Source organism: Idiotropiscis lumnitzeri, chromosome 16 (assembly GCF_059441095.1).
Source record: "Idiotropiscis lumnitzeri isolate Australia: NSW breed Sydney's pygmy pipehorse chromosome 16, RoL_Ilum_1.0, whole genome shotgun sequence".
NCBI classification, from domain to species: domain Eukaryota; kingdom Metazoa; phylum Chordata; class Actinopteri; order Syngnathiformes; family Syngnathidae; genus Idiotropiscis; species Idiotropiscis lumnitzeri.
This window is the reverse complement of record NC_142406.1, coordinates 15248437-15273231: the sequence shown is the minus strand read 5'-3', so window position 1 is coordinate 15273231 and position 24795 is coordinate 15248437. Positions and strand designations below refer to the sequence as shown.

The 24795-nt window shown below is 45.7% G+C and overlaps 6 protein-coding genes across 9 annotated transcripts; 1 reads left to right on the top strand and 5 right to left on the bottom strand.

The window, feature by feature from the left end:
- Positions 1 to 150: 150 nt before the first annotated feature.
- rpl11 (ribosomal protein L11) lies at positions 151 to 2249 on the bottom strand. The gene is made up of 6 exons (XM_088318399.1): positions 2142 to 2249; positions 1275 to 1422; positions 790 to 896; positions 497 to 628; positions 320 to 430; positions 151 to 230 (listed from the first exon to the last, which is right to left on the bottom strand). Exons 1-6 carry the CDS (start codon positions 2145 to 2147, stop codon positions 201 to 203), a joined length of 534 nt encoding a protein of 177 aa, XP_088174525.1. The 5' UTR covers positions 2148 to 2249; the 3' UTR covers positions 151 to 200.
- Positions 2250 to 2833: 584 nt separating this feature from the next.
- LOC148321713 (elongation factor 1-alpha-like) lies at positions 2834 to 6784 on the bottom strand. 2 transcript variants are annotated; one of them, XM_088318197.1, is made up of 8 exons: positions 6682 to 6784; positions 6101 to 6253; positions 5201 to 5380; positions 4841 to 5137; positions 4329 to 4479; positions 3667 to 3923; positions 3345 to 3579; positions 2834 to 3172 (listed from the first exon to the last, which is right to left on the bottom strand). In XM_088318197.1, the coding sequence occupies exons 2-8, from the start codon at positions 6242 to 6244 to the stop codon at positions 3054 to 3056; spliced, it is 1383 nt and encodes a 460-aa protein (XP_088174323.1). In that variant the 5' UTR covers positions 6245 to 6253; positions 6682 to 6784; the 3' UTR covers positions 2834 to 3053. The 2 variants fall into 2 exon arrangements, with proteins under 2 accessions (XP_088174323.1, XP_088174324.1); XM_088318198.1 differs by having other exon boundaries at positions 6678 to 6727.
- A 135-nt stretch (positions 6785 to 6919) lies between these two features.
- Positions 6920 to 10024, bottom strand: LOC148321712 (elongation factor 1-alpha). The gene is made up of 8 exons (XM_088318196.1): positions 9857 to 10024; positions 9083 to 9237; positions 8669 to 8848; positions 8311 to 8607; positions 8080 to 8230; positions 7755 to 8011; positions 7448 to 7682; positions 6920 to 7369 (listed from the first exon to the last, which is right to left on the bottom strand). The coding sequence occupies exons 2-8, from the start codon at positions 9224 to 9226 to the stop codon at positions 7248 to 7250; spliced, it is 1386 nt and encodes a 461-aa protein (XP_088174322.1). The 5' UTR covers positions 9227 to 9237; positions 9857 to 10024; the 3' UTR covers positions 6920 to 7247.
- Positions 10025 to 13010: 2986 nt separating this feature from the next.
- On the bottom strand, positions 13011 to 20291 carry LOC148321711 (sialin). Its single transcript, XM_088318933.1, has 12 exons — positions 20150 to 20291; positions 18535 to 18791; positions 16549 to 16711; positions 16213 to 16430; positions 15903 to 16136; positions 15633 to 15807; positions 15412 to 15530; positions 15149 to 15310; positions 14571 to 14703; positions 14330 to 14477; positions 14136 to 14226; positions 13011 to 14050 (listed from the first exon to the last, which is right to left on the bottom strand). Exons 3-12 carry the CDS (start codon positions 16634 to 16636, stop codon positions 13883 to 13885), a joined length of 1536 nt encoding a protein of 511 aa, XP_088175059.1. The 5' UTR covers positions 16637 to 16711; positions 18535 to 18791; positions 20150 to 20291; the 3' UTR covers positions 13011 to 13882.
- Positions 16213 to 21677, top strand: LOC148321710 (c-Myc-binding protein-like). 3 transcript variants are annotated; one of them, XM_088318932.1, is made up of 5 exons: positions 16213 to 16767; positions 20800 to 20875; positions 20961 to 21009; positions 21176 to 21290; positions 21351 to 21677. In XM_088318932.1, exons 2-5 carry the CDS (start codon positions 20809 to 20811, stop codon positions 21387 to 21389), a joined length of 270 nt encoding a protein of 89 aa, XP_088175058.1. In that variant the 5' UTR covers positions 16213 to 16767; positions 20800 to 20808; the 3' UTR covers positions 21390 to 21677. The 3 variants fall into 3 exon arrangements, with proteins under 3 accessions (XP_088175058.1, XP_088175055.1, XP_088175057.1); XM_088318929.1 differs by lacking the exon at positions 16213 to 16767 and adding an exon at positions 19377 to 20655; XM_088318931.1 differs by lacking the exon at positions 16213 to 16767 and adding an exon at positions 19380 to 20019.
- LOC148321709 (gap junction alpha-9 protein-like) lies at positions 21462 to 24676 on the bottom strand. The gene is made up of 3 exons (XM_088318926.1): positions 23983 to 24676; positions 23547 to 23816; positions 21462 to 23338 (listed from the first exon to the last, which is right to left on the bottom strand). Exons 2-3 carry the CDS (start codon positions 23787 to 23789, stop codon positions 22097 to 22099), a joined length of 1485 nt encoding a protein of 494 aa, XP_088175052.1. The 5' UTR covers positions 23790 to 23816; positions 23983 to 24676; the 3' UTR covers positions 21462 to 22096.
- Between the last annotated feature and the right edge of the window lie 119 nt (positions 24677 to 24795).

Genomic DNA, 24795 nt, shown 5'->3' with positions numbered 1-24795 from the left:
AAGTGAACAAAAAGTTGCCTTCTCTGTTTTCCTCACGAGCGCATGCTGGGAAATGTCGCAATTATCTTGCGCAGGTTTGACTATTTTGGTTGTCATGACAATGGTAACTACAACATAATGGCTATTAAAATAAAGACACGACCAGTCTAATCTTTTCTAATTTTTATTACTTTCTTAAAAAGATGCCAAAGGTGGTCTTTTTACTTGCCAGGGAGGATGATGCCATCGTACTGAAACGAGAGAAGACAAAAACGAGGCTGAGCGTTTATCTGACGACTTGCATTCAATTCAACGTGTGTCGCGCCAAACTCAAACTGACTTTCTGCTGGAACCAGCGCATGGACTCCTCTTTGCGGATGCGGTGCCTGAAGCCGATACGGCCGCGTTTCCGCTTCTTGTCTGCGATGCTGAAGCCGGGTCGCCCCAGAACCTGAACGCGACAGTTGCGTCACAAAAAAATACAAGGTCGCGCGCACGTCCCGCCCGGCACACGTACCACGTAGAAGTCAAGTCCGTAGATGCCGATGCTGGGGTCGTACTTGATGCCCAGATCGATGTGCTCTTGGATGCCGAAGCCGAAGTTTCCGGTATCCGAGAAGTTGTTCTTTCTCAGCTCGTACTCGCGCACCTGCGTCAAAATTGATGAAATTACTTTCACAGGAGAAACGTTCCGATTTTGCCCACAAAAGAAAAAAACAAAACAAAAACAGAGGGAGAGGGAGAGGGGAGTAAAAAGTACAAGTGATGTGTCAGCTCGCGATGGTCAGGCGCACACACACACAAACACACCCTGAGTCCTTTCTCCAGGATCTCCTCGGCTTTGGCGCCGCGGACGGTGCAGTGAACGGCAATCTTCTCGTTTCTGCGGATGCCGAACGATCTCACGGTGTAGCGAGCTGCAACAAACGAGCAAAGAGGAGTCGGGACGGGGGGGGGGGGGGAAGCAAGCGTGACTTATTGTCAACATCATCTAACCCTCCTTGCTGTGTGACTCGCATGCTAAATTCAAGACCGTCGGAAATTTGGAAACGTCAACACCTGTGGAGTTTGGCATGATTGCGATGATCGTCCAAATTTTGATTCATTATTTAACATTTAACAAAATGGTTTTGTATGAAAATAATTCAAGTTAGTAGTTATCGCTATCAGTGCAAATCCCTCGAGTTGACCACTGAGCTCAAGTCTCACAATCTGCTGACATCAACCATGAAGCGTTCAACTTTTTGATTGCTGCCGTCATCCCCGTTTGTTTTGCGGCCGGACCGCTCGCTCACCTTTGGAGAAAACGGGGGTCTGTCCGGTGAGCTGCTCGAGCACTTTCGCGGCTCGGGTCAGCCTGTCGCCGCTCTCGCCCACGCAGATGTTCAGGCAGAGCTTGCGGATGCGCAACTCCCTCATGGGGTTCTCCTTCTCAACCTGGTCCTGATTTTAAAAAAAAACCAAAAAAAACTTTTTTTTAAGTAGCAGACTGATTTCAACAAAAAGCCGGACAGCTAACCGCTTTGCACATCTGCAGGCACATTTTAAAGGATCAAATAAATTTAATTCCTTCACCATCTAAGATGGCACAAAATTTAAGTTACAATTATAAACTGTTATTGCCAGTCCCCGAATTGCACATTCAGCGTTAACTTTTGTATAAACAGAGTGTTTGTTTGATTTTTTTTTTTATTATTGGAGGTGCATCGTACTGCTTTTCTATTGTGAAGCATGTACTTGGTTCAATAAAGGTTGGGAACCATTAGGGAACATGTCCGTACATATCCCTGCTGTTGCCTTCACCATGACACGCAAGAGAAGTAAACTAAAATGATGTGTTCTTGTTACATAAAAAAAAAACCACGACCGTAAAGGTCTACTTTACTCGTTGCACATACTCTCGTGATGAACGTTAACTTTTCTTGTTTACCAGTAACGACGTTTGGGCTCCATTTTCCGGCAACTAGCCTTAGCCACTTTCCATATTTCCGAGTGATTAATCACGTTCATCGGCGGAATTTGACTTGAGATAATTCGACAATAAGACTGAATAATTATTCGTGGGTGAACGGCTCGTTCATAAGCGCCCGCCACTCCGATGGTTGCGGATTTCGACGGCGTCTTCGTAGCGATTCATTAGTATGCGTTGATGCGCTACTCACCGCCATGTTGGATCGCTAGAAGAGAACGTACTACTTCCGGTGAGGAGTATTTATATGTACGTGCCACCTGGAAAACAGTCCGACGATAGATGGCGGCGTGAAACAAAGATTCTGCATATTTGTTTGAATTAATTAAAAAAATAAAGTGTTGATTTATTCAATAAGGGACACAATAAAACAATTGTCCTGATTTCTAAGCAATTCACGTGAATTAATGGCAATACATATCAACACTTTCATACACTGAACGTTTGTGGTGAATTATAATATAATATACCAATATCAGTGGTATTATACAAGTACTTCCCATTTTGCATAAATATTACTTTAGCATAGGTTGCTCATGGGCTCAGACTTGCATCTTTCCAATTAAGTAATTCCAGGTAAGATACACCAGTCCCAACTGATAAAATATATATATTTTTTTATTATTCATTTTAATATCTCAATAATAAGTTGAAATAATGATGTGCATCCATGATGGATGTCATCAATAACTGATGTAACAATATCACAGATATATATAGTCTTTCAATGGACCCAAAGATGGCTAATAATCTTTTTTGATGATATTATATGACCATATATACATTCAATATGGCAATATGATGAGAGATACATTCATGCACTGGTTGACAGACTGAAAATGATGATACGTAACACGTTGGCACACACAAAGAAGAGAAACTTGATTTGGTCACACATCAGATGTTTATTTTTCTGACTTCAACAAAACAGTAAGATTGCCTTTCTTGCAAAAAAGAAGACATGTCCTCCTTTCCTACGGACACTTTTCCAGTGAGTTTTAAAAAGCAGAAGCCAGTCCTTGAGGAGTGAACTGATGAGGGGAGAAAACGGCCAAGTGCAGGACACGTCTGCGCCATTCTGTTGCGCAATCCGCATGACGGCGATTCATTGCTTCTGTGCTTTCTGTGCCGACTTGGTGACCTTCCCTTGGGTGTCGCCCTTTTCCACCGACTTGATGACACCGACGGCCACCGTCTGCCTCATGTCCCGCACGGCGAAACGGCCTGCAACGACAAGCGAGAGTCCGTTATGCAAGTAAACAAGTAAGACATTTATGTATAAATGACAAAAATGTAAATTTGCTTTTTGAGGGATTATTGTGCTGCAGGAGGGTTTCTTTGTTATTTCGAGATTTTGTAATTTTTTTTTTTGATTTGGTTGACAAGAGATCCTCACCAAGGGGCGGGTACTCCGAGAAAGCCTCCACCGTCATGGGCTTCTGGGGGATCATCTTGACGATGGCGGCGTCTCCAGACTTGACAAACTTGGGGTTGTCCTCCAGCTTCTTGCCAGAACGACGGTCGATCTTCTCGATGAGCTCCGCGAACTTGCAGGCGATGTGAGCGGTGTGGCAGTCCAGCACGGGGGCGTAGCCCGAACTGATCTGGCCAGGGTGGTTCAGGATGATGACCTTGCGTGGGAAAAAAATGTGACGGGTGAGCTCACAACACGTGACGTATTTATCTGCAGAACGCAAACGATGAATATGGCACCTCACCTGAGCATGGAAGTTCTGGGCTTTTTTGGGTGGGTCGTTCTTGCTGTCGCCCACCACGTACCCGCGACGGATCTCCTTGACGGACACGTTCTTGACGTTGAAGCCGACGTTGTCGCCGGGCATGGCCTCGGACAGGGACTCGTGGTGCATCTCCACAGATTTGACCTCAGTGGTCAGGTTGACGGGAGAAAAGGTGACCACCAGGCCGGGCTTCAGAATGCCGGTCTCCACACGGCCAACAGGGACGGTTCCGATACCTGAGCGGTGGCGAGAGGCGTTGAACATATTCTCTCGCAAGGTCGTTAAGGATCTCAGCCAACAGGGGTCTCCTTGGGGGACGCCGGTTATAACTCGAGGGCTCAGAAAAATTTCATTGTGTTCCTCCGCACCAACTCCCGACTTAATCAAAACAGTCGGATGTTATTAAAAAAAAAAAATCCACATCAACTTATTTCCTTGACACCAATTACTACGTTCCTATTGGTCTGAGCTTTACACCATCTTGTGGCCTTAGTGGGCATTACAGAAACTGAACCAAACTATACATAATATACTTTCTTTTGTGACATTTTTGTTTGGTGGCACACTGCTTCATCTTGTAAAATATATTCCTTGGATCAGTAGACATTGACATTAGGAAATGATAAAGTTGAATTTCTTGCCTCCAATTTTGTAGACATCCTGCAGAGGCAGACGGAGGGGCTTATCGGTGGGACGTTTTGGGGGGAGGATGGCATCCAGAGCCTGGAAGAGGGTGCGACCATTGGCCTTGCCATCCTTGCGCTCAATCGTCCAGCCCTTGAACCAACTCATCTACAGAGAAAAACAAATGTCAACCCGCATTTTCAAATTCCAGTCTTTTTTCTTGACCCGACTGAGAACGTGTGACTTCTCTGTAAATATCATTTTAGAAATATGGTTTAAAGAAAAAAAAAAAAGACAATAAGCAACACAAAAATACAGACAAATATTACTGCAGCTACCTGATTTACATTTTGTATACTGCCCTCTGGTGGCCACTGTGCGCAACAACACATCATCATCGAGTGAAATTTGACATCTTTAAAAAAACATTTTTTGTTTTTAACCCACTTGGAAATGTATTAAATCAAATCTCATAATTTATCTGTCTTTATGTAGCAAGCGGTAACTCACGAGTGGGGCCAATCCTCACCTTGTCACTGGTCTCCAGCATGTTGTCTCCGTGCCACCCTGAGATGGGGACAAAAGCAACGGTGGCGGGGTTGTATCCGATCTTCTTGATGTAGGTGCTGACTTCCTTGGTGATTTCGTCAAAACGCTTCTGGCTGTAAGGGGGCTCGGTGGAGTCCATCTTGTTGACTCCAACGATGAGCTGCTTCACGCCAAGGGTGAAGGCCAGCAGGGCGTGCTCACGGGTCTGGCCGTTCTTGGAGATACCAGCCTCAAATTCTCCCACGCCAGCAGCGACGATGAGCACGGCGCAGTCAGCCTGGAATATCAAACTCGGTTACTACACTGAAATAAATTTTAGTTTACATTGTAACTCAAGTACCTGAGAGGTGCCAGTGATCATGTTCTTGATGAAGTCGCGATGTCCGGGGGCGTCGATGACGGTCACGTAGTACTTCTCCGTCTCAAACTTCCACAGAGCAATATCGATGGTGATGCCGCGCTCTCTCTCGGCCTTCAGCTTGTCCAGCACCCAAGCATATTTGAATGAGCCCTTGCCCATCTGAAAAAAAAGTGGCATTTTATTTTCACATTTAATACACTTTGGAAACTTTGGGGGAAAAACACTTGGAGATAAATCAATATATTTTCCTGCTTTCCAAAAAATATGCAGACAACTTCAGACTTGCTCAAAACAACCAAACATTTTAAAGTATTTTGGATTTGAGTCCTTTGAATGTTACTAAAATTATTTACATTTTTATTGAAAAAAAAAAGAAAAAAGAAAAAACTGAATTTCTATGGTGATGACTAAAGTTTAGCAAAATAAATGATTTGGCAGCATTTGTATTTTATGTACAGTGGCTATAATAAGTCTACACATCCCTGTTCAAATGCCAGGTTTTGTGTGAGAGAAAAAAAAACTAAATTTACAATGCAAAACCTGTTCAACTTAAAACTTTTGGAAGAAAAAAAAATACTACTTAGAGTCGGGATTTGCTTGCATTCACAAAGAACCAATCACATCCGAAACGCGCCTTTGAGCAACCCCAACGGAAGGTCAGATGTTCTAGTAGGCTTTCCTCGACACGTTTTGCTTTAGTTACTAAGCAACTTATAGTTATGGGTACTTAGTTGCGGTCGTCAGTTACAGTTCCACAAGTTACATAGTTTCTTTTACATTTCACGATCATGTCGTTTCGAGTTAGGACAGTAGGGGGCACTGGTCGTCAGGAAAAGAATAGCATCATCGAGAAAGGCAAAAAACAAAAAGGCAACCAACCTCAGCGGCTTCCTTCTCGAACTTCTCGATGGCTCTCTTGTCAATGCCACCGCATTTGTAGATCAAGTGGCCGGTGGTGGTGGATTTTCCGGAGTCGACGTGGCCGATGACCACGATGCTAATGTGCGTCTTTTCCTTGCCCATTTTGAGCGACTGGTGGAGAAAGAACGAGAAATATTTGTGTACTCGAGCTCCGTGCCATGTTGCTTAAAAGAAGGCGATTTAATATTGACAATTCCAGCGGAATAATTTATCGGTAGGGGCCACACCTTTGGCCGTCACGTGGTCGGCCTCCATGTTGCGCCGCCGCCATGTTGTCGTGTCAGAGTAGCGGAGGGTGCCCGCGCACGGCGGCGGCGCGCACATCAAATGGAACAAATTGACACGAAAGTCGAAATTTGGCGAATGTGACGTAAAACTGTTGAAATCAGTAAGTTCGATCGACTGGATCCCCCCCCCCCCCCAACTAATTTGTTCAACCACCTGTCCCGTTGATAGTCTCCCAACTAATAAAACCCATCTTCAGAGCCACCTATGGAAAACGTTTTAGGATTTTCAATTTTTTTAAGAATCTTACCAACCTGTGACCGGTACCAGCTAGTCCACCTGATCTGCAAAGGGAAAAAGGACCGAGCCGGAAATACTCCAAGCTTTTATACGCAAACTGCAAACAAGGAGGAGTCAGTCCGCTTACCTGACATCATTTTAAGTAACTGGAGTCACAAGCACGACCGACACACATACCCGAGTAACGAGCTCAGCAACATGCCTGCAGCAAAACTAAGATTCTTGAGCACAAAGACAAGTTGACGAGCTGTGTCCATTTTTTTCAAAGACATTTTTATTAGTTACCAGCAGCTTTCGTTTCCAATCAAATTTTGTGGCATTTGAACATCCAATGTACAGCTCTAAACCTTTTCAAAACTTAAAGGAGGCACCGTCATGTGATTCGGGTGACTGACAAAGCCGCAAAGTTCCTTTTTTTCCTGCGAAAACTTTTGCGATGAGTTTTAATCAGCATAAGCCAGTCCTTGAGCAGAGAGCTGTGCCTCAGAGATGATCCGGGGTGGGGTGAGGTGGTTGGGGAAGAAAGGGTGGCCCGTTGCTGCCGGCACACGTCCCCTTGCTGGATGTCCTGCACAACCATTCATTTCTTCTTCTGGGCCTTCTCTGCGGCCTTTGTTGTCTTTCCGCTCACTTCCTTGGTCTCCACGGCCTTGATGACGCCGACGGCGACCGTCTGCCTCATGTCACGCACGGCAAAGCGACCTTGGGAGAAACGGCAGGAAGGCATGTTAGAAATCGCACATTACGTGTTCTTGCTGCAAATTGTTGACGAGGGCTCACCAAGGGGAGGGTAAGAAGAGAAGGGCTCCACCACCATGGGCTTCTGGGGGATCATCTTGACGATGGCGGCGTCTCCAGACTTGACAAACTTGGGGTTGTCCTCCAGCTTCTTGCCAGAACGACGGTCGATCTTCTCGATGAGCTCCTGGAACTTGCAGGCGATGTGAGCTGTGTGGCAGTCCAGCACGGGGGCGTAGCCCTGATTGATCTGGCCAGGGTGGTTCAGGATGATGACCTAAGAAAGGGGCGGGGGATTACAATGTGCCAACGAGTCCCATTCAGCAAAACTGCAAGCCACGATGCACACCTGAGCATTGAAGCTATGGGCACCCTTGGGTGGGTCGTTCTTGCTGTCACCGGCGACGTAACCGCGACGGATCTCCTTGACTGACACGTTCTTGACGTTGAAGCCAACGTTGTCCCCGGGGGAGGCCTCGGGCAGGGACTCGTGGTGCATCTCCACAGATTTGACCTCAGTGGTCAGGTTAGTGGGAGCAAAGGTGACCACCATGCCGGGCTTCAGAACTCCGGTCTCCACACGGCCCACGGGCACTGTTCCGATACCTGTGCAGACGGCAAGTTAGGTGCTCCAAATTGATCTGAGAATGCCGTTAAAAATTCAGAAGTCTTACCTCCAATTTTGTAGACATCCTGCAGAGGCAGACGAAGGGCCTTGTCGGTGGGACGGGAAGGGGGGAGGATGGCATCCAGAGCCTCCAGTAGGGTGGTGCCATTGGCATTGCCCTCCTTGCGCTCAACCTTCCAGCCCTTGAACCAGCCCATCTAGAAAGACAAGAAAACATTAAATTGCGATTCACAGCCATTCACAATCTTAGAGAAAGCAGCTCAGCTCTCATTGTCACCTTGTCACTGGTCTCCAGCATGTTGTCTCCGTGCCACCCTGAGATGGGGACAAAAGCAACGGTGGCGGGGTTGTATCCGATCTTCTTGATGTAGGTGCTGACTTCCTTGGTGATTTCCTCAAAACGCTTCTGGCTGTAAGGGGGCTCGGTGGAGTCCATCTTGTTGACTCCAACGATGAGCTGCTTCACGCCAAGGGTGAAGGCCAGCAGGGCGTGCTCACGGGTCTGGCCGTTCTTGGAGATACCAGCCTCAAATTCTCCCACGCCAGCAGCGACGATCAGCACGGCGCAGTCAGCCTGGAATATAAAACTCGGTTACTACACTGCCTGTGTTTAGTTAACATTACAACTTAAGTACCTGAGATGTGCCAGTGATCATGTTCTTGATGAAGTCCCTGTGTCCAGGGGCATCAATGATGGTCACGTAGTACTTGCTGGTCTCAAACTTCCACAGAGCAATGTCAATGGTGATACCACGCTCACGCTCTGCTTTCAGCTTGTCCAGAACCCAGGCATACTTGAAGGAGCCCTTGCCCATCTGTGGAATTAATCATTTTACAATTTAGCAAGAGGACTTAAAAAGATAAATAGTATTTTCCAACAAGTCATAGGGTTCTTTCACCATGGCATATTGCACAGTCATTCTGTGCATTGCGCATGCGCAGAATCGGGCACGCCCTTTCGCCGACAGCTCAGCAAGAGCACGCTGGCGCCGCCATTTTGAACGAGTGCCGTAAACTGCAGTGTTTTAAAAAAAGATGTTATCGCATACCTCAGCGGCCTCCTTCTCGAACTTCTCGATGGTTCTTTTGTCGATGCCACCGCACTTGTAGATCAAGTGACCGGTGGAGGTGGACTTGCCGGAGTCGACATGGCCGATAACCACGATGTTAATGTGCGTTTTTTCCTTGGCCATTGTTGAAAATTCTGAGAACAAACAAAACTGTCAGTTAATAAAATGGGTGGCGATCGTATGAAAATCAAAGCACTTGGGGATTAATCGACTAATGGCAAAAACACTTCGCACCGAAATTTTTCGCTTAAATGCGCTAGCCTGTTGGCCAGACTGCTAGCTAGTACTTAGCATGATGCTAACAGGCCTCGGCGGGCCGCAGGCCAAATGAGACACGTGTTCCACATACCACGTTCGTAATTTCTGTCATTTATAATCGTTTAATCATATATAAAAAGCAATCATGATTGAGAAACGCGAACGTCGCAGTCTTCAAGGCACAAACCACCCCAGGAAGGAAAGGAGCGGCCATTTTAGGGCACTCCCTTTGTCCTTATGGTAACAAAGTCGGATTAAGCGAATTAAACGCACATCCTAGACCAAAGTCGGCATAAATGTGATAAAAGTCGGATCGTACATAATGTTTTGCTACAATTGGGTTTTAAAACCCAGAAACTGCCTATTACATAACACGCCGCTAAAATGGTCCAAAAATACTAGTTAATGCCCAGATTTCTATTTCTTCGGGCTACTGATGGAAGGATGCTGAAAAGCCCAGGGATCATTCAGGGGGGGAAATAACCCGCTGCTTACCGGTGTTTCTGGGTTGTCGCGGCCAAAGCTGCTGCCCCTCGCCAGGTAACAGAAAGAGACCGAAAAAGCGTCGACGTCAGCTTTTATATGATCATGGGCACTGTGATTTCCGGTCACCCCCCTCTTTTCGCCTCGAGGCGAGCAAATCAAATTGAGTTGGCTGTGATGTCACGACGGATCGAGAATGACGCGAGGACCCGGCTGTTCGACCATGGCGTTCACTTCTGGAATGGACGGCGAGAAACATGATATCAAATAGTTCCAGCTGTGAAGGATATTTTTAATCGCATCATTTGCCATAAAAAAAAACCTCAAATGACTGTGTTATTATTTACTCGTAGAATTACTAAAAGAATGCACATTGGCCACATTTAATACCGGAAAACTTTTAAAACATTTCAAAGGAAAGAAAAACTCAAAGTTGGTTTCTGAAATTCTTAAAAGAAAAATAATAAAATACACATACACACACATTATTTGAACAGGGGTGTTCAGACTTTTGTGTCCACCGTATAGCCAATCAAACACGGAAACAAAACAAAATCCCCACCATGGGACGGAAGCGCTGCGATGACTACATGGATAATCCATACTACGCTTATAAACTTGTGGAATATTTGCCAAGCGCTGAGAGCACATTTGGAAATGATGACGCCATTGTGGATGAGATTTGCATTGGAAAGGTCTTCAAGCTGCTTTCAGGACAACTCAAATTACAGTCGTTTACTTTAATGAGTGCATTGATTGCGTTAATTGAGCTCACTTATCAAGTACAAAAAAAATCACTGCATGACTGTGATGTGGATGAGTGGCAACTTATCATTTGAATGGTGGGTGGTGGATGGATGGGTTTCATGTTTCTTGTACTTGACTCCCCGGGGCTTCTTGTGCTTGCGAGGGGGAAAACAGGTTTGTCGGTTTTAGTGTTTGCTGTAATTATGGTACAAACGGCAATGCTCATCTGCACAGCCATCTTAAAAATGTGCCAATTCCGTTTCCTTCTCTATTATCTGGTTTCCAAAATACAGGAGCACAACAACTAGGGTTGGGAAAAAAATGTAAAAAGTCCACACCCTTTCTCTTCAAATGTCAGGTTGTTGTGAGATTAAAAAAAAAATGTGAAATGCGAAATACAAATGTGAGTCAACAATCCGACTGGCAGACGCCCAGCTAAGTCACGGGTATGAACGGTTGTCATGGCAACAGAGGAGACGGGAAGCAACTGCAAACCGACAGAGAGGATGACTGGGATTTGTTACGATATCGACTGTGGTTAGCAAAACTCTACACACCCGTTTTTCCAAAATGTGATATTTTGAGAGGGAACGTAACAGGTTGCGCAAGTGTGCACACCCTCTTACAACTGGGGATGTGGCTGTGTCCAGAAAAATGGGAGTCTTTGATGAAACTGAAATAAAGTTGAGCCATTCTAGTAGGCTAGTTCTGACATTTTTTAAATGAATTATTTCGTGATGATTAATTGCTTAGACTTCCTAATTCCAGAAACTCAGTTTCGGTTCACATTAAAACTCATGTTGTATGTGAGTCATCACACTCGTGTCACCCTTTGAAGTGATCCAAATAAAGTTGAGATGACTTTTCTTGCGTTGCAAACTTCACATTAAAAGTGGGAATTGTTTTAAATTGATTTATGTTGCTCTGATTTTTTTTCTTTTGAATCAAATCATCCTGATATCTGAACAGGGGTGTGTAGACTTTTAGGCCCACTAAGTAATGATGCCAGCATGTGGTATGCAAAGAGCGTCTGTGACAGTTGATGCAAATGAGATGCGTTTACAACACTCGCTTACACTTGCAAAAAATTGGCCAGTTTGCAGACGCTCCCCCCCGCGCGCTTGCACACGTCCAAGTGTGAGAGGGCTCCGGTAACGACAAGCGGAAAAATCCCGATGGAGATTTTTGGTTTACCACGAGATGAAAGAGGCGTGTTGGCGTCCTTTTGTAGGTTTGACAAAACTCTACCCCGAGGTCTTTTCTTCTTTGTCTGAAACTTAACTGACTCGTAGAACAACTTCACACGTGAACTTGTTTGAACTCTTTTTAAAAATCACAATTAAAGGTATACTTAATCATACTTGATAGGAGCTAATTTAATTTATAAATAGTATTAGTCAAAAATGCAGCATCAAAACCTGGCCCGGCATTTTGATCACATTCTCTCTTGAGTAAATCATTAAAATGTAAACAAATATAATGATAATAATCATAGAGATTAATCACGTTTCATTTTTAATACTAAGTTTCACAACATTGTCAAATAAAATGTTTAAACCTAATTTTTATACGCATTAAACCTGTGTTCAGAACAATACTTAAAATTTTCCCTCCTATCTTCATTTTAAATTGTCTTGATGGTTATTAAATAAAATTGAGCGAGATTTAAAAATAACAAAACTCATGAAACCATGATTTGATCATTATGAGGGCTAATAAACCCGAAATGAAGCCAATTGTGAGTTTATAAAGTCATAAATTGAAACCTTCAAATATAGATACAAGTTAAAACCAAGTTGGATGATTTGTAATGAAAAACCTTGATAAGTAAAACAAATAGTATTTAAAAAATGATTTGAATCAAGACAACAGAACGGGAATATTTAGTGAGCTACGCAGTTGTGACGTAGTAAGTACTTCCGGGTTGACGTCATCTGCCGGCTGATGCAAACGACGGCAACTGTGAGGCAACATTCCACGAATTATCAGCGCACAAAATCTTTAGTTACTTGAATAATGTAACTTTTAAAATGTTTTAATTTAATATTAGTGAACACAGGTCTTAATGTGCCAACAGTGCTTTTGGTTTCATTTTTTGACTTCTTTTGTCTCAACTTATTCTATAAATTGTATTAAAAAAATACCAAACGATTTTAAGGAGTGAGTAATGAGTAACAATTGTTTTCATCGAACTAAGTGTTTATATTTTAAAAATTAATTTAACTCCTCAAGTCGTAGTTGGTCTCCGATTGGTTCGGCTTGTATGATGCCATCTGCTGGTCATAAATTAAATTACGTATGTTGCATCTAAGGGAATACTGTTCGTGTTACTAATGTAAACATTGGTAGACGGTGTGCCGTAATTTTTGATTGACTCTTAATCATTTCCGAGAAAAACACACAATTGTACAAAAGTGAGGAAAGCTTCAATGTTTTTTTAATCTTAATTTAAATTTTGTCCATTAAAGACCTTTTTTTCCCTTGCGTAACAAGGTACAAATACAGTACAATTTAACTTGGCACAGACAAGTAAAATAAATAACTCAACATGTGCTTTGACGTTTTAGAATACTTCTGTTTCAATAAAAAAAAAATTGTGGCCGTAAAAACAAGTTTAAATACTATAAGGCTTCTGGTGGGTGTTTTGAACATAAAAAGTCCTTCATTTGGTCCACGGATTTGATCAAAGTGAGCCTTTACAACTTTAACTGTACTCTTACCATTAAAATAATGGGAATCCAAGTGATTAACCTTCTAAAAAGCGTCTGTAACGGTGATTCACCATAACGGTAATAACAGCATTGATTCGCCTGTGCCTTTCAGACACGACTCACCCAAGTCAGACATAACCGATGCGGCTTTACGCATTCAGATAATTAGACGATGTCGGCATCTGCGACAGCGATGTCCGCTTTCAACAAAGACACACCAAAAATAAAAACATTTTTTAAAAAACATACCCAGGGAGTATCGGGGCTTCAAATTGTGAACTGTTGTTTCGATAAGACATTTCAAAACTGTTGTTGTGCCCATTGTTCCATCGCCTGTGGCTCTGGATACTCAACCCTCATTTTCCATCAGTCTAACCTTTTACCCTCTATTCTCTGTGTCCACATCTCAAACCAACCTGTGCATAAATGTTGTATAAGAAAAAAATACTGCTAAACCCCCAGACCCCAAAAGCAAACAAACAAAAAAAAAAAAAATCCTGAATATCCCATTTTAGAAAATAAAGCTTTAAAGTGTGATTTAAATGCTACTGCTGCTTTTTAAGTGTAGAATTTCCTCCAATTAAGCAGTCACGGACCTGGTCCTCTTCCTTTGGTCCACGTCGGCTTCCTCCTCCGAGATGGCCCACGGTTGGATCTCACCGCTTCCGAACAGCGTGTAGAAGACGGCGGCGCACACGTTGACGCTGGCCGAAACCCAGAAGACTCGCCGCCAGCCCTCGATGGTGTGCTGACCGGTGAAAATGTCACAATCACGTCACGGTTACTGGCCACACGGCAAGCGAGCAAGCGGGGGGGGGGAGGGGTTCTCTTACATCCTTGGTGAAATATCCCGTCACGATGGGGGCAATGACTCCGGGAATGGTCCCGAACGTGTTGGTGATTCCCAGCAGAAAACCAGCGTACCTGCACGGGAGGAAAATCATGCTGTTGTTGCTGCATCGTTTTATAAAAAAAAATAAATAAATAAAAAAATTCCTAAAACGAATGAGGCAAAATTGTGCCTCACCGCGGGCCGATGTCGATCTGGTTCATGAAGACCCCGGCCCCGCTGGTGCCCCCGGTGGCCGATGTGAGCGTGAAGAAGGCGATGGTGAGCACGTGGCTGCACCCCGAGTAGGTCACCGCCAGGAGGAAGATCGCAGGGAACAACACGCCTGCCGAGCATGAAGTCATCAAAAATGATTTACGTCACTCTGTGTTTCCTCAGCGCTGCCATTCTGCACTCGCGGCGAAGTTGCGGCGCTTGCCTGTGAGCGTGAAGACTTTGCGTACGGTGGTGACGCTGAACACTTTCCTTTCGATGAGGTGGTCGGCCAAGAAGCCCGACAGTGTGGCGCTCAGCCACGCCGCCAGGTAGGGCAGAGCAGAAAGGAAGCCGTTCTGCGGAAACGCAAGACGATAATTATAAACAAGTCATTTGTCTCCAACTAAGCAACTGACCAAACGGGTCACCAACTAAGCAACGCGCTTAGTGATCGATATAGTGACAACTAACTACCTAAATAACCAACCAACAACCCATCAAATCAACTAACCCACCAACCTACTAACAATCAACTAAATACTCAAATCGCCTATCTATCCAATTAACTAATCATGTTGACTACTCGATCAACTGTCTGACTAACCAACAAAACGACTGACTAACCAATCAAACAACCGACTGAACAATAAACTGACGGAAGGACGAACTCAATAACTGAGCAGCCGGTAAATTAATGAACCAGCTAAATCACTAACCAGACAACCGAGCAATTCACTTACTCATCTACTATTTAGTTAACCAACCAAGTGACTGATTTTATCAAGGAAGGGCCCAACCCACCGACTTGAGGTCAAAGTGCAGCATGTTGTTCAAGTATGTGGGCAGGGAGGTGAGCTGCGTGTAGAAGGACCAGTTGGAGCACATCTGCGTGAAGATGATGGCCCACAGCGGCACCGACGTCGCCATGCTCAGCACGGGCAAGGACCAGCCGTGACTGCTTCCCTGAGCATCCGCACACACGCCACGTCGTACTTTGATGCAACTTTTTGGAACGCGCCCAAAACGCAAACGCGCTTTCACGGCATCCTCAGTCTGGCGTTTACCTGATGTCCGATGGAGGTGATGATGTAATCTCGCTCCTCTTCGCTGATCCGCCGATGGGTGCGGGGGTCGTCCGACACGAGGAGGAACCAAAGGACAGCCCAGAGGCAACCGGCGCCCCCTAAAGGAGGAGCGGGAAAAACAAAAAAAAAAATTCTAAGAATCCGACACCGACGAGCACCGACTTGCAGGACCTGCGTGTGTGTGCGTGCGTAAACTTCACCACAGAGGTAGAAGACGGCGGGCCAGCCCAGCGCTTGGCAGATGTACCCGGTGAGCGGCATGGCCAGGAAGGCACCAAAGTTGGCGCCGTTCCCCGACATCGACATGAGGCGAGAGCGCTCCAGCGGCGGAGCCCAGTGTGCCCACATGGTCATCATGGCCGGGAAAGTGATGCCCTGCCACCAACAGAACAAATAAACTCAGCTGCCCTTTGGGCGTTTTTCACTCCTCGTGAACTTGAATTTTTAGTACGTCGCCAAGCCATCCAGACCTCGCCGAGTCCCTCCAGCGCTCGCAGGGCAAACAGCCAGTAGGGTCCCCACTTGGCCGCCAGAGGCGTGAGGAGCGTGAGGACGGCCGTGCCCAGTACCCCCAAGCCCAGGAAGATGCTGCCGCCGTAGCGTCCCGACACGTAGCCCCCCGGGATCTGCGTGCACAGGTAGCCGAAGAAGAAGGCCCCGAGCAGCCAGCCCTGAGTCTCCGCGTCCCACGGGTACTGCGGCGTCTGAAAGCGGACGTCAAAAAAAAAATAAAATTAATCGAAAGGGACTTCATAGCAGGCGGGAAAAAAAAATTGTTACCCCTTCAGGCTGCTCAAGCGGCTGACTGGTGTTGCCCGAGCCGCTGGGGAGCGGACACGTGTGCGCCGTGGAGCTGTTGAGCCGCGGGACCGGCTCGCTGGTGTTCACCATGGCCACCATGGCGACGCTGAGGTTGACGCGCAGCCCGTAGACCACGGCGATGCCCATGAACATCAGGACGGCCAGGTTCAAGCGGGCCGAGCAGCACAGCGGAGGAACTGCGAGCGGAGCGCGGCACCGTCATGCTGACCGTAAGCCATGGCCAAAAATTTCAAATCAAATTGTGGGTGTCTTGTGTGCATACATGACCCTGATTTAAAAAAAAAAAAAACCCACTCGTAACATCGCGGAGGAGCGGCTCATCGTCTTCGCTCTCGTCCGACGGCGCGGCGTTGATGGAGTAGCTGCCATTTGGATGCGTCATGGCGGCCCGCTGAGCACGTAGGCGCCAAGAAGAATGGACTCACTGAACCATGGCGTGCCTGCGTGCGAGTGCGTGCTGAAACAAGGGAAGGGAATGACAACACATTTGAGGAGTCAGCAAAAGGATATGAGGTGAGCGCATGACTGAGTGAGAAAACATGCAAGCAAATCAAAACACGGCAGCGACGCGGTCTCCTAACTTGTTTGGCTAAAGATGTCCTGTGACTTTCTACCAAATTATTATTATTTATTTATTTTTTTACAATAAATTTTGCCCGGGAAAAATGGTCCAAATCACCATCTAAATCAGGGGTGGGCCACAATGATTTCTAAAATTTGACAAGAGGGTTCGGACCAGGAGCAGATGGATGGAGTGTTTTGGTAATCTCACCTCATCGGAGGAAAAAAATACAAATAAATGAAAATATCGGTCTTTGACACACCACTGTATTTCGAAAATAAAACAAGTACAAGGTTTATTCATTTAATTTTTTTTCCCAATTTCGGCGGGCCGGATTCAATTTTTTAACGGGCCGCATGTGGGCCCCCGGGCCGTAGTTTGCCCACGCCTGATCGAAATGAAGTTCCAACCGAAAAAGGCAGACATCCTGTTCTTGTGTTTTTTTTAGACTTTTGACAATTTCCTGATTTTTATTCAACAATTGCGTCTTCTGACTATTTTTGTGGCTCTACTCATGATCGGCAAACCGAGCAGATTTCATGTTGCTAAGTGCTCTTCGCCTCGGCGCCTGAATTTTAAAAGCATTCCTGGGTGCGCTACCAAAGCAAGTTTTAAATTATGAGCCTTGTCAAGCCTGCATCTGAAATGCGCAGGTCTACGTTACGTTGCAGACACCAGTTGTTCAACTTGTGCTGCCGTATCACGTTGCAGGTCAACACAAAAAGGCAGAGAGTTCATTTTCAGTCATAATTACAAAGCCACAGGAGTTACTCGAAGCACTTTCAAGTCAGGCGCTAGCATGTCAGAAGCAGGTCGAACCAGATAGGGAAAAAGATCCCGTGCAGATGAGCTGCTTTTTGCCAATTTTGCTGTGTACACAGTGCGATAACCTCTCGTTTGCTTTGCCCTAGCATGTCGGAGTCGATTCGAGAGAGGTTTCACAACAGGCATGTGAGGTTCTACGGTGAAGTTCAAGGAAGCGTGACAGTTCCATTTTAGAGGCAAAGGCTACTGTGAAGATGTGGCGACAGTTCAATACCCCAAAAAATAAATATTTCCATTCAATGCCATTTTGTCTTCTGGGACAATGAATGCTATGTAAGGCCGCTTTGGATCATAACGTGCTCAATGTGAGCCCCATTAAGTCATTCTGGAAAGATTAACAGCCGACTGTAATTTGATTTAACACGTCAGAACTAATGACGCTAAATTGAATAATCAATACGCAGAAGTACGCTCAACAATATTAGTGAATTTAATTCCACTCTGTCTTGAATGTGCATGTTCGCTGTCACGAGGGCCAGAATGGAATGTCCTACGAAAGACTTCTGCATAACCACGGAAAAAATGTTGACACCACAAATACTCAAAACTACTCAAACACGCTTGATAATTGCAGAAACTACATGATGAACCTAATATTTTCGGTTAATGTCCAAAAATGGCCAGATGTGGTTAGTTATGATACTGGTGAGCAGCATGCTTAGATAGACATCAAGGCAAGAAATAAAGGTAATAAAAGGACCAAAGGTGCAAATGTTTTTGTTGCAACTGCTTCCTTGTCCAATGATAGCATTTTGACTAACATGGTCACAAATGTTGTTTTTAAACAAATTAGCAAAGTGAATGGAAATGTTGATTGTATGGCTTTTCCATTCATTTTAATGGGTTAAGAGGTTTTATTTGAGATACAAGTTTATTTTTGTAAGGAGATTTACAATTTATTCAGGATGCCTGCGACCCTAGTGAGGAGAGGCATAACAGATGGTCATCCAACAGCTTCCGACACGTCACAGCCTGAGCAACCCTCCCATCCAGTCTGCCTGTTGGACTTTTGAAGGAAATCGAGGAGTGCTTTCTTCATTTGCAACTGGCAAATCTGGCCAGTTTACAACACTCAACTGGCTGAAGTTCTTCAGTCCAAGTGTGTCCACACACTCAATTCGGTCCAGGTGTCGCAGTAATGATATTAAGCCTACATGCAAAGAAAGTCAAAAAGCCACAAAGTAACCGACTGAGGATCAAACAATAAACAAAATTACACATAGAAATAGAATTCCAATTATAAAACAACTGACAAAATTTACTGAGGACAGCATAAATATTACATAAGGACTGCACTATTACAGTAAGTAAAGTTCTATGATACAGTATTATTCCTTTGTGAAATTTATTTGTTATAGTATTAGCACTTAAATAAATATGTAAATGTGTGTTTGTGACTGTTTGCATATGCATTAATTTGATTACTGCATTTATCAAAGCAGGTGATTAGACGTGGCAGGGGCTGCCAGGATAGGTCCCCCCTGGTAACTTTGCTTAGAAAAGAGCGATCCTGCTCAAACTTGCCACACATACTCAAAATGATCCAATAAGTACACAGAATAAGTCGCTTGATGGTTGGGGTCAATATTTATGTGATTAGAGGGGGTACTTATTGTGGCAGGGGCTGCCAGGATAGGTCCCCCCTGGTAACTTTGCCTAGGAAGAAGGGATCCTGCTCAAACTTGCCACACATACTCAAAATGATCCAATAAGTACACAGAATAAGTCACTCGATGGTTGGGGTTAATATGTTTGTGATTAGAGGGGGGTACCTATTCTGGGCGGTGCTGCCAGAATCAGTCCCCCCTGGTAACTTTCCTACTGCCTAAGTGGTCAGTGAATGCACCTCGAGTCCGACGCAGAACGCGAGTGACTTTATTTATTTTTTTATTCTTTTGCTACTCTTGTCGCGGCTATCAGTGGTTATAAAAAAATAAACAAATCAGTCAATTGGAATACAATTACGTGTTCTCTAACAGGATACCACCTATCTGTATTTTGCCACTTAATTTGATCTCGCTGGAATCACTCATCCTCTCCCCTTTCCATCGTGTTTTGATCACTGAAATTCCCTTATGGTAGCTTCATTGATTGCAAAATTTCTTTGGTCTAACTAATGCAAATGCAGGGAATTTCCCCCCGATTTCGGAGGAGTCAAACGCTTACTTTACGTGTTAAATTGTAGCGAATGGTGTGCTGAAACCCACACCGATGAAGACTACCACTTTTATGGAAACCCTGGTTTAAATTACAGCAAATCAAACACACAAAATCATACATTCTTCGTGCCTTTCAAGGAAAACAAACGTAGTAACATCGCGCCGCCTTCAGTCAATGCGTGCGCGCTCCCGCGACAGGGGATACAGATTTTGGCAGGGGTAAGTACTTTGGCACGACACCGGGAATGTACGTACATACGCTAGTAGCTCTTGTATTAATAACGCAGCTGAGCCTTCGCTGTTACATTATTTTGAAAATACACAGAAGGGGAAAAATATCACAACTCACCCCGGTGTTAGTTGTAACTTTCCAAGAGGGAAATTGACATTTAGATGTGCTGCTTCTCCTCGTCGCAGTGTGAAAACATTTTGACTGGGGTGCTGTTTTCGCTTGCCCGGAGACTCGAAAGTCACATGAGTGATGACGTGGGAATAAATTTTGCGGAAGTGTAGATCTTCAAACTGTAAGGACTACAAAAATGGCTAACCCGGAATCCGGTTGCTTTATAAATCAGCTTTGATTATTAGCGATGGGTCATTACGCTCACTTTCGCGTTCGGAAAAATAAAGAAAAGATAGAAATGTATTTATTTGGAGCGAACGGGGAATTCAATCACTTAAATTTAAAACAGAAAAAAAAATACTTTTTTAATCGTCGATTGGCGGGACACGAGTTGTATGTTGCTATAGCGACGCGTATGTCGTAACGTGAAGCAAATCACCTGCCCCCGTTTTTTAAACTCGTCACAATTTGCTCAGTTGAATTAATCAACTTTTCGCATGGCGCACAAAAAGGTGAGTTCAAGGTCATAGTTTGATGCTATAGTATTCTTTAAAAAAAGAAAGAAAGGAGAGACAACAAAAAGGCTGCATAGCAACGCGTCACACTTGTCAAACATTCTCACAAATGATTCATACAATCTTTCTCTTGTGTTAAAGGGCTCCGTAATGTCAGAAAGAGTCAAATTTAGAATATATCTTGAACAAACTGGGGCCCTCGACGCCTTGACAAACGGTAGGTAGACATCATTGTCAATTCATACATTTTAAAATTAAAATGTGAAATAATTTCACGTGCATTTTTGCATCACATTTTACAGCCATGACGGCACTTTACAGCGAGACTGATAAACCTGACAATGCCATGGAGTATCCTTTATCCTCACTATGTCAAATTAGAGAAAAGTATAGAATAATTCAAAGTGCTTATTTTTATTTAATTAAATGTAATTTACTTGAGGCGATGCCTTTTTCCCCACGTTCACGAAAGGTTTGACTGAGCAAGTAATATTTTTACAACCTGAACCTTGAGCAGTTTTTTGAAGTGTCACATCATCTCACAGCAGTCTGAAGCTCTTGCATCTCAAAAGGCTGAGCTGCAGCAAAAGTATCAGCGTCTCATGGAGGAGAACCAGACGCTGAGGAGCAAGGTCAGCATTTTTTATTTTATATTCTTCATTTTTCTACATGTCTTGATGCTTATTTTGCAGTTGACGCAGTACGAGCCATCACCTGAAGCTGCCGAGTAGAAAGGATACTTTGCCCGACGGAGAGGCTCCCAATACAAGAGATGCATCAGAAAATTCTGCTTTTCTAGAAAATAGCTTTGCTTTATTTTAGAAAAAAAATGTACAATAGAGATGAAACTGTTTTTAATCTCAAAAAGACTGCGAGATGACATTTTTGTTGGGCGGTTTGCCGTAAGATTTTTTTCTAATGTAACGTGCTTTGTTTCAATAAAGCTGGGCAAACACTGTCCCATTTGACTGTTTATAAAATATCACTTTAATAACAAATAAAGTTCTATTTACAATGAATTCCAAAAGTACTTTTCATCAGTAGTTTTTTTTTTTGGGCTTGACTTCATTCCTGCTGCTTATGTAACGTCGACTTCAAAAATAGATTAGATTCTGACAAGCAAACTCCCTCTGGGCACGAGAGCAGTGCATTGTGGGTAGTAAGTGTCACCTGCCGCCAGAAAATCAGAGATGGGAAAACAAGTAGTGATACTGAAAATAAATGAATCTGGTAATTGAAATAGGGCGGATTAAAAAAGAAAAAAAAATCTACTTGAGTCGTGTAACAAAGTATTGGTCCTTCCCATCACCGCTTTCCTACTGAGAAAAATAAATACTCAAGTATAGATAACGGAATAATCTACTTAAGTAATGAAGTATTTGTATTTCATTACTTCCCACGACTGCCTGTCCCAAAATGTCCGCCAGAGAGCGGCGCGTCAAATCTGCAGGTCAGTGGGCGCTCGCCTGCTGCTGCTGCCGCCGCTGCTGGTCGCCGACACCCGCCGGATGGGGGAGGAGGCGGCGGGGCTGGGACTATCGCGGCTGCGCCGGGACGCCGAGCTGGCGTCTCCGCCCGAGTCCGGGCTCTGCGGCCTGGCGGCCCTCCTCACGCTGTCCGACTTGGAGAGCAGATTCCGGGATCGGGGGCCGGCGCTTCCACTTCCGCTTCCTCCGCGGAGCTTCATGGAGCCGCCCTGGAAGGAATCGCCGCTGTCCGAGGTGTTGCCCTCGAGAACCGTGGAGCAGTTCCACTGCGGACTGGGTCTCCGGGACTTCCGGCCCGTGACCGGAAAAGTGGCGGCGGAGGCCAGGTCGGAAGAAGTCGGGTACTCGGCGCAGTCCGGCTCCTCCAGGTCCTTGTCGGCGGGTGGCGAGCGGGTTTCGCTGCTTGTGTTGTTGCTGTTCTGATGCGAGGGGCTCGGAACCGCCTCCTTGGTCTCCTTCAAGCCGGCCAGCTTGACGTCCGGGTCCTCCTGGACGGGCACGAAGGCGGAGGAGGCGTTGAGCAGCGGGTAGTTGGGCCCGTTGCCCTGCTTCTCCAGCAGTAAGGTGTAGCTGCTGGGCGCCGTGGGGAGGGTCGCCTTGCGGCCCCCCGCCGAGGTGCCCACACACACTTGATGAACCACCGAATTTTTCTTGGACTTGTTGACGTAATAGTCATCCAGTTCCTCCTTGATATGGGGGTAGTAGTCCAGAATGCCTTTCTTGATTTTCTTGTAGCCCAGGTGCATAATCTCCAGGAGGCTGAGGAACAAAGAAATGCAGGCGATGACCTGCATGAAGACCATGAAGACGGTTTTCTCAGTGGGCCGCGACACGAAGCAGTCCACCACGTTGGGGCAGGGTTGCCGGTCGCATTTGTAGAGCGGGCTCAGCCGATGGCCGTAGAGCAGCAGCTGGCCCGTCATGAAGCTGACCTCCACCACGGCGCGGGTGACGATGTGCGCCACGTAGGTGCACAGGAGCGACCCCCTCAGCGGGGCTTTGTTGAGTTTGCCCTGCTCCAGCCCGCGCATCTCCTTCTCGATGCGGCGCCGGGCGTCCGCCAACTCGGCATCCACCGACTCCAGCTCGCGGCGCAGCGCCACCTTCTTACAGTGGCGCTCCTTCTCCAGGGCGCGCAGCCGGTAGATGGCGTGGCCCATGTAGACCAGCGAGGGCGACGACACGAAGATCACCTGTGGGATGGAAAAACATCATCAGAAGCGCCGACGTACTCGAGGAAAGACGAGCTGTAACGCCATCCGGGGGAAATTCTTGACATCTGAAGTTGAAATTTAGCGAGAGTAGCGCCGCCTCAATTTTCAAACAATGCACGTCTGAAACCGTCCCCGATCCAGATCCATTTCCGCGCCTACGGACTTGATATCAAGACGGCGTTCTCACCTGCAGGACCCAGTAGCGGATGAGCGAGATGGGGAAGGCCTGGTCGTAGCAAACGTTGCGGCACCCCGGCTGCTCCGTGTTGCAGATGAAGTCCGACTGCTCGTCGTTCCACACGTCCTCGGCGGCCACGCCCAGGACCAGCATGCGGAAGATGAACAGGATGGTCAGCCAGATTTTGCCCACCATGGTGGAGTGGATGTGCACCTCCTCCAAAATGCCGCCCAGGAAGTTCCAGTCACCCATTTTCGATTCTTCTCAATCACACAAAATCTAAAATGCGAAGAAGCAACATGAGATGACAAGTTATCGATATTTAAGGATTTTTAAAGTATTCGGGCAACTCTAATTTTCTTTTTATTTCGATGTGATCATTTTAACTCATTCGCTGCCATTGACGGATATAAACGTCCCAAATTTATTTAACCCGTGCACTAACCTTTCATCGTGGATTATGAAACGTGCTCCGCAAAGGCGCCTTTTTCCTCCCGTCCGAGTTCAAACGCTACCAAAACCAAAACATGTCTGCGTCGGACTGCTGCTGCTGCAACCAGAATAGCAAAAGCGACTAACGATCCCTGCCGGCCTCTGCGACCCTTCGTCCAGAGCTGGCGAGCTGATCGATGGCGGCGAAGCTCTGCTGCCATTTCCCTCGCAGCGCTGTTCTCACACTCCAAACACATGCGACACATGTATGTTCGGAGGCGTGGCCGCCATCAAGGACGCACGGAGTTGGAAGCGTTGGCAGGGGAGCGCCAAAGCGCACCTGAGGAGGACCTTCGGAGATTTCCCTGATGCTTCAAGAAGCCACATCATCGTCACTCAGTTTGCTCTGAAAAATATACTGAATTAGAATTTTTTTCCCATAATTCCTGCAGGATGATAAAAAATTATTGGAGGTGAAAATGAGCCTGAATGAAATCCAACATGCCAACACACTGTGGGGATCAATGCGTCTTTTCGCTCGATGGAGTGCGCCCCATTTAACGCATGGGCGCTCGCACGCCGGGAATGTGGATCAAGCGGCCCCTGCCCTCGTTGCACCCGTCGTCCCCATTTAGAAAAAAATAAATCAATGGAACGCTTCGCGCCGATCGGGTCATTCGTTGGTTGAAACGTTGGAACACGGCCACGTTGGCGCCATTTCGTTAGCCCGTCTATGGCATTTTATGTTTAGTTTGAAAGTAAACGATTAGTTAATCTTTGACGGGCTGAAAATCCCGTCATGGGAAAATATGTAACACGGCTCAAT

What these genes read in the sequence shown, in the direction of transcription:
- LOC148321711 (XM_088318933.1), bottom strand. Translation starts at nt 16,636, where the DNA reads ATGACGCATCCAAATGGCAGCTACTCCATCAACGCCGCGCCGTCGGAC. An exon ending in CGCTTGAGCAGCCTGAAGGG is followed by an intron (nt 16,137 to 16,212) that starts GTAACAATTTTT and finishes GTCCGCTTTCAG; the next exon opens with ACGCCGCAGTACCCGTGGGA. An exon ending in CAAAGTCTTCACGCTCACAG is followed by an intron (nt 14,478 to 14,570) that starts GCAAGCGCCGCA and finishes CATGCTCGGCAG; the next exon opens with GCGTGTTGTTCCCTGCGATC.
- rpl11 (XM_088318399.1), bottom strand. An exon ending in ACGGACTTGACTTCTACGTG is followed by an intron (nt 431 to 496) that starts GTACGTGTGCCG and finishes TGTCGCGTTCAG; the next exon opens with GTTCTGGGGCGACCCGGCTT. An exon ending in TGCGCTGGTTCCAGCAGAAA is followed by an intron (nt 231 to 319) that starts GTCAGTTTGAGT and finishes CTCTCGTTTCAG; the next exon opens with TACGATGGCATCATCCTCCC.
- LOC148321712 (XM_088318196.1), bottom strand. Translation starts at nt 9,226, where the DNA reads ATGGCCAAGGAAAAAACGCACATTAACATCGTGGTTATCGGCCATGTC. An exon ending in TCGAGAAGGAGGCCGCTGAG is followed by an intron (nt 8,849 to 9,082) that starts GTATGCGATAAC and finishes TTAATTCCACAG; the next exon opens with ATGGGCAAGGGCTCCTTCAA. An exon ending in CCCATAGCTTCAATGCTCAG is followed by an intron (nt 7,683 to 7,754) that starts GTGTGCATCGTG and finishes CCCCTTTCTTAG; the next exon opens with GTCATCATCCTGAACCACCC.
- LOC148321710 (XM_088318929.1), top strand. An exon ending in AAACCTGACAATGCCATGGA is followed by an intron (nt 21,010 to 21,175) that starts GTATCCTTTATC and finishes AACCTTGAGCAG; the next exon opens with TTTTTTGAAGTGTCACATCA. An exon ending in ACCAGACGCTGAGGAGCAAG is followed by an intron (nt 21,291 to 21,350) that starts GTCAGCATTTTT and finishes CTTATTTTGCAG; the next exon opens with TTGACGCAGTACGAGCCATC.
- LOC148321713 (XM_088318197.1), bottom strand. Translation starts at nt 6,244, where the DNA reads ATGGGCAAGGAAAAGACGCACATTAGCATCGTGGTCATCGGCCACGTC. An exon ending in CCCAGAACTTCCATGCTCAG is followed by an intron (nt 3,580 to 3,666) that starts GTGAGGTGCCAT and finishes TTCCCACGCAAG; the next exon opens with GTCATCATCCTGAACCACCC. An exon ending in CTCGGAGTACCCGCCCCTTG is followed by an intron (nt 3,173 to 3,344) that starts GTGAGGATCTCT and finishes TTGTCGTTGCAG; the next exon opens with GCCGTTTCGCCGTGCGGGAC.
- LOC148321709 (XM_088318926.1), bottom strand. Translation starts at nt 23,789, where the DNA reads ATGGGTGACTGGAACTTCCTGGGCGGCATTTTGGAGGAGGTGCACATC. An exon ending in TCCGCTACTGGGTCCTGCAG is followed by an intron (nt 23,339 to 23,546) that starts GTGAGAACGCCG and finishes TCCATCCCACAG; the next exon opens with GTGATCTTCGTGTCGTCGCC.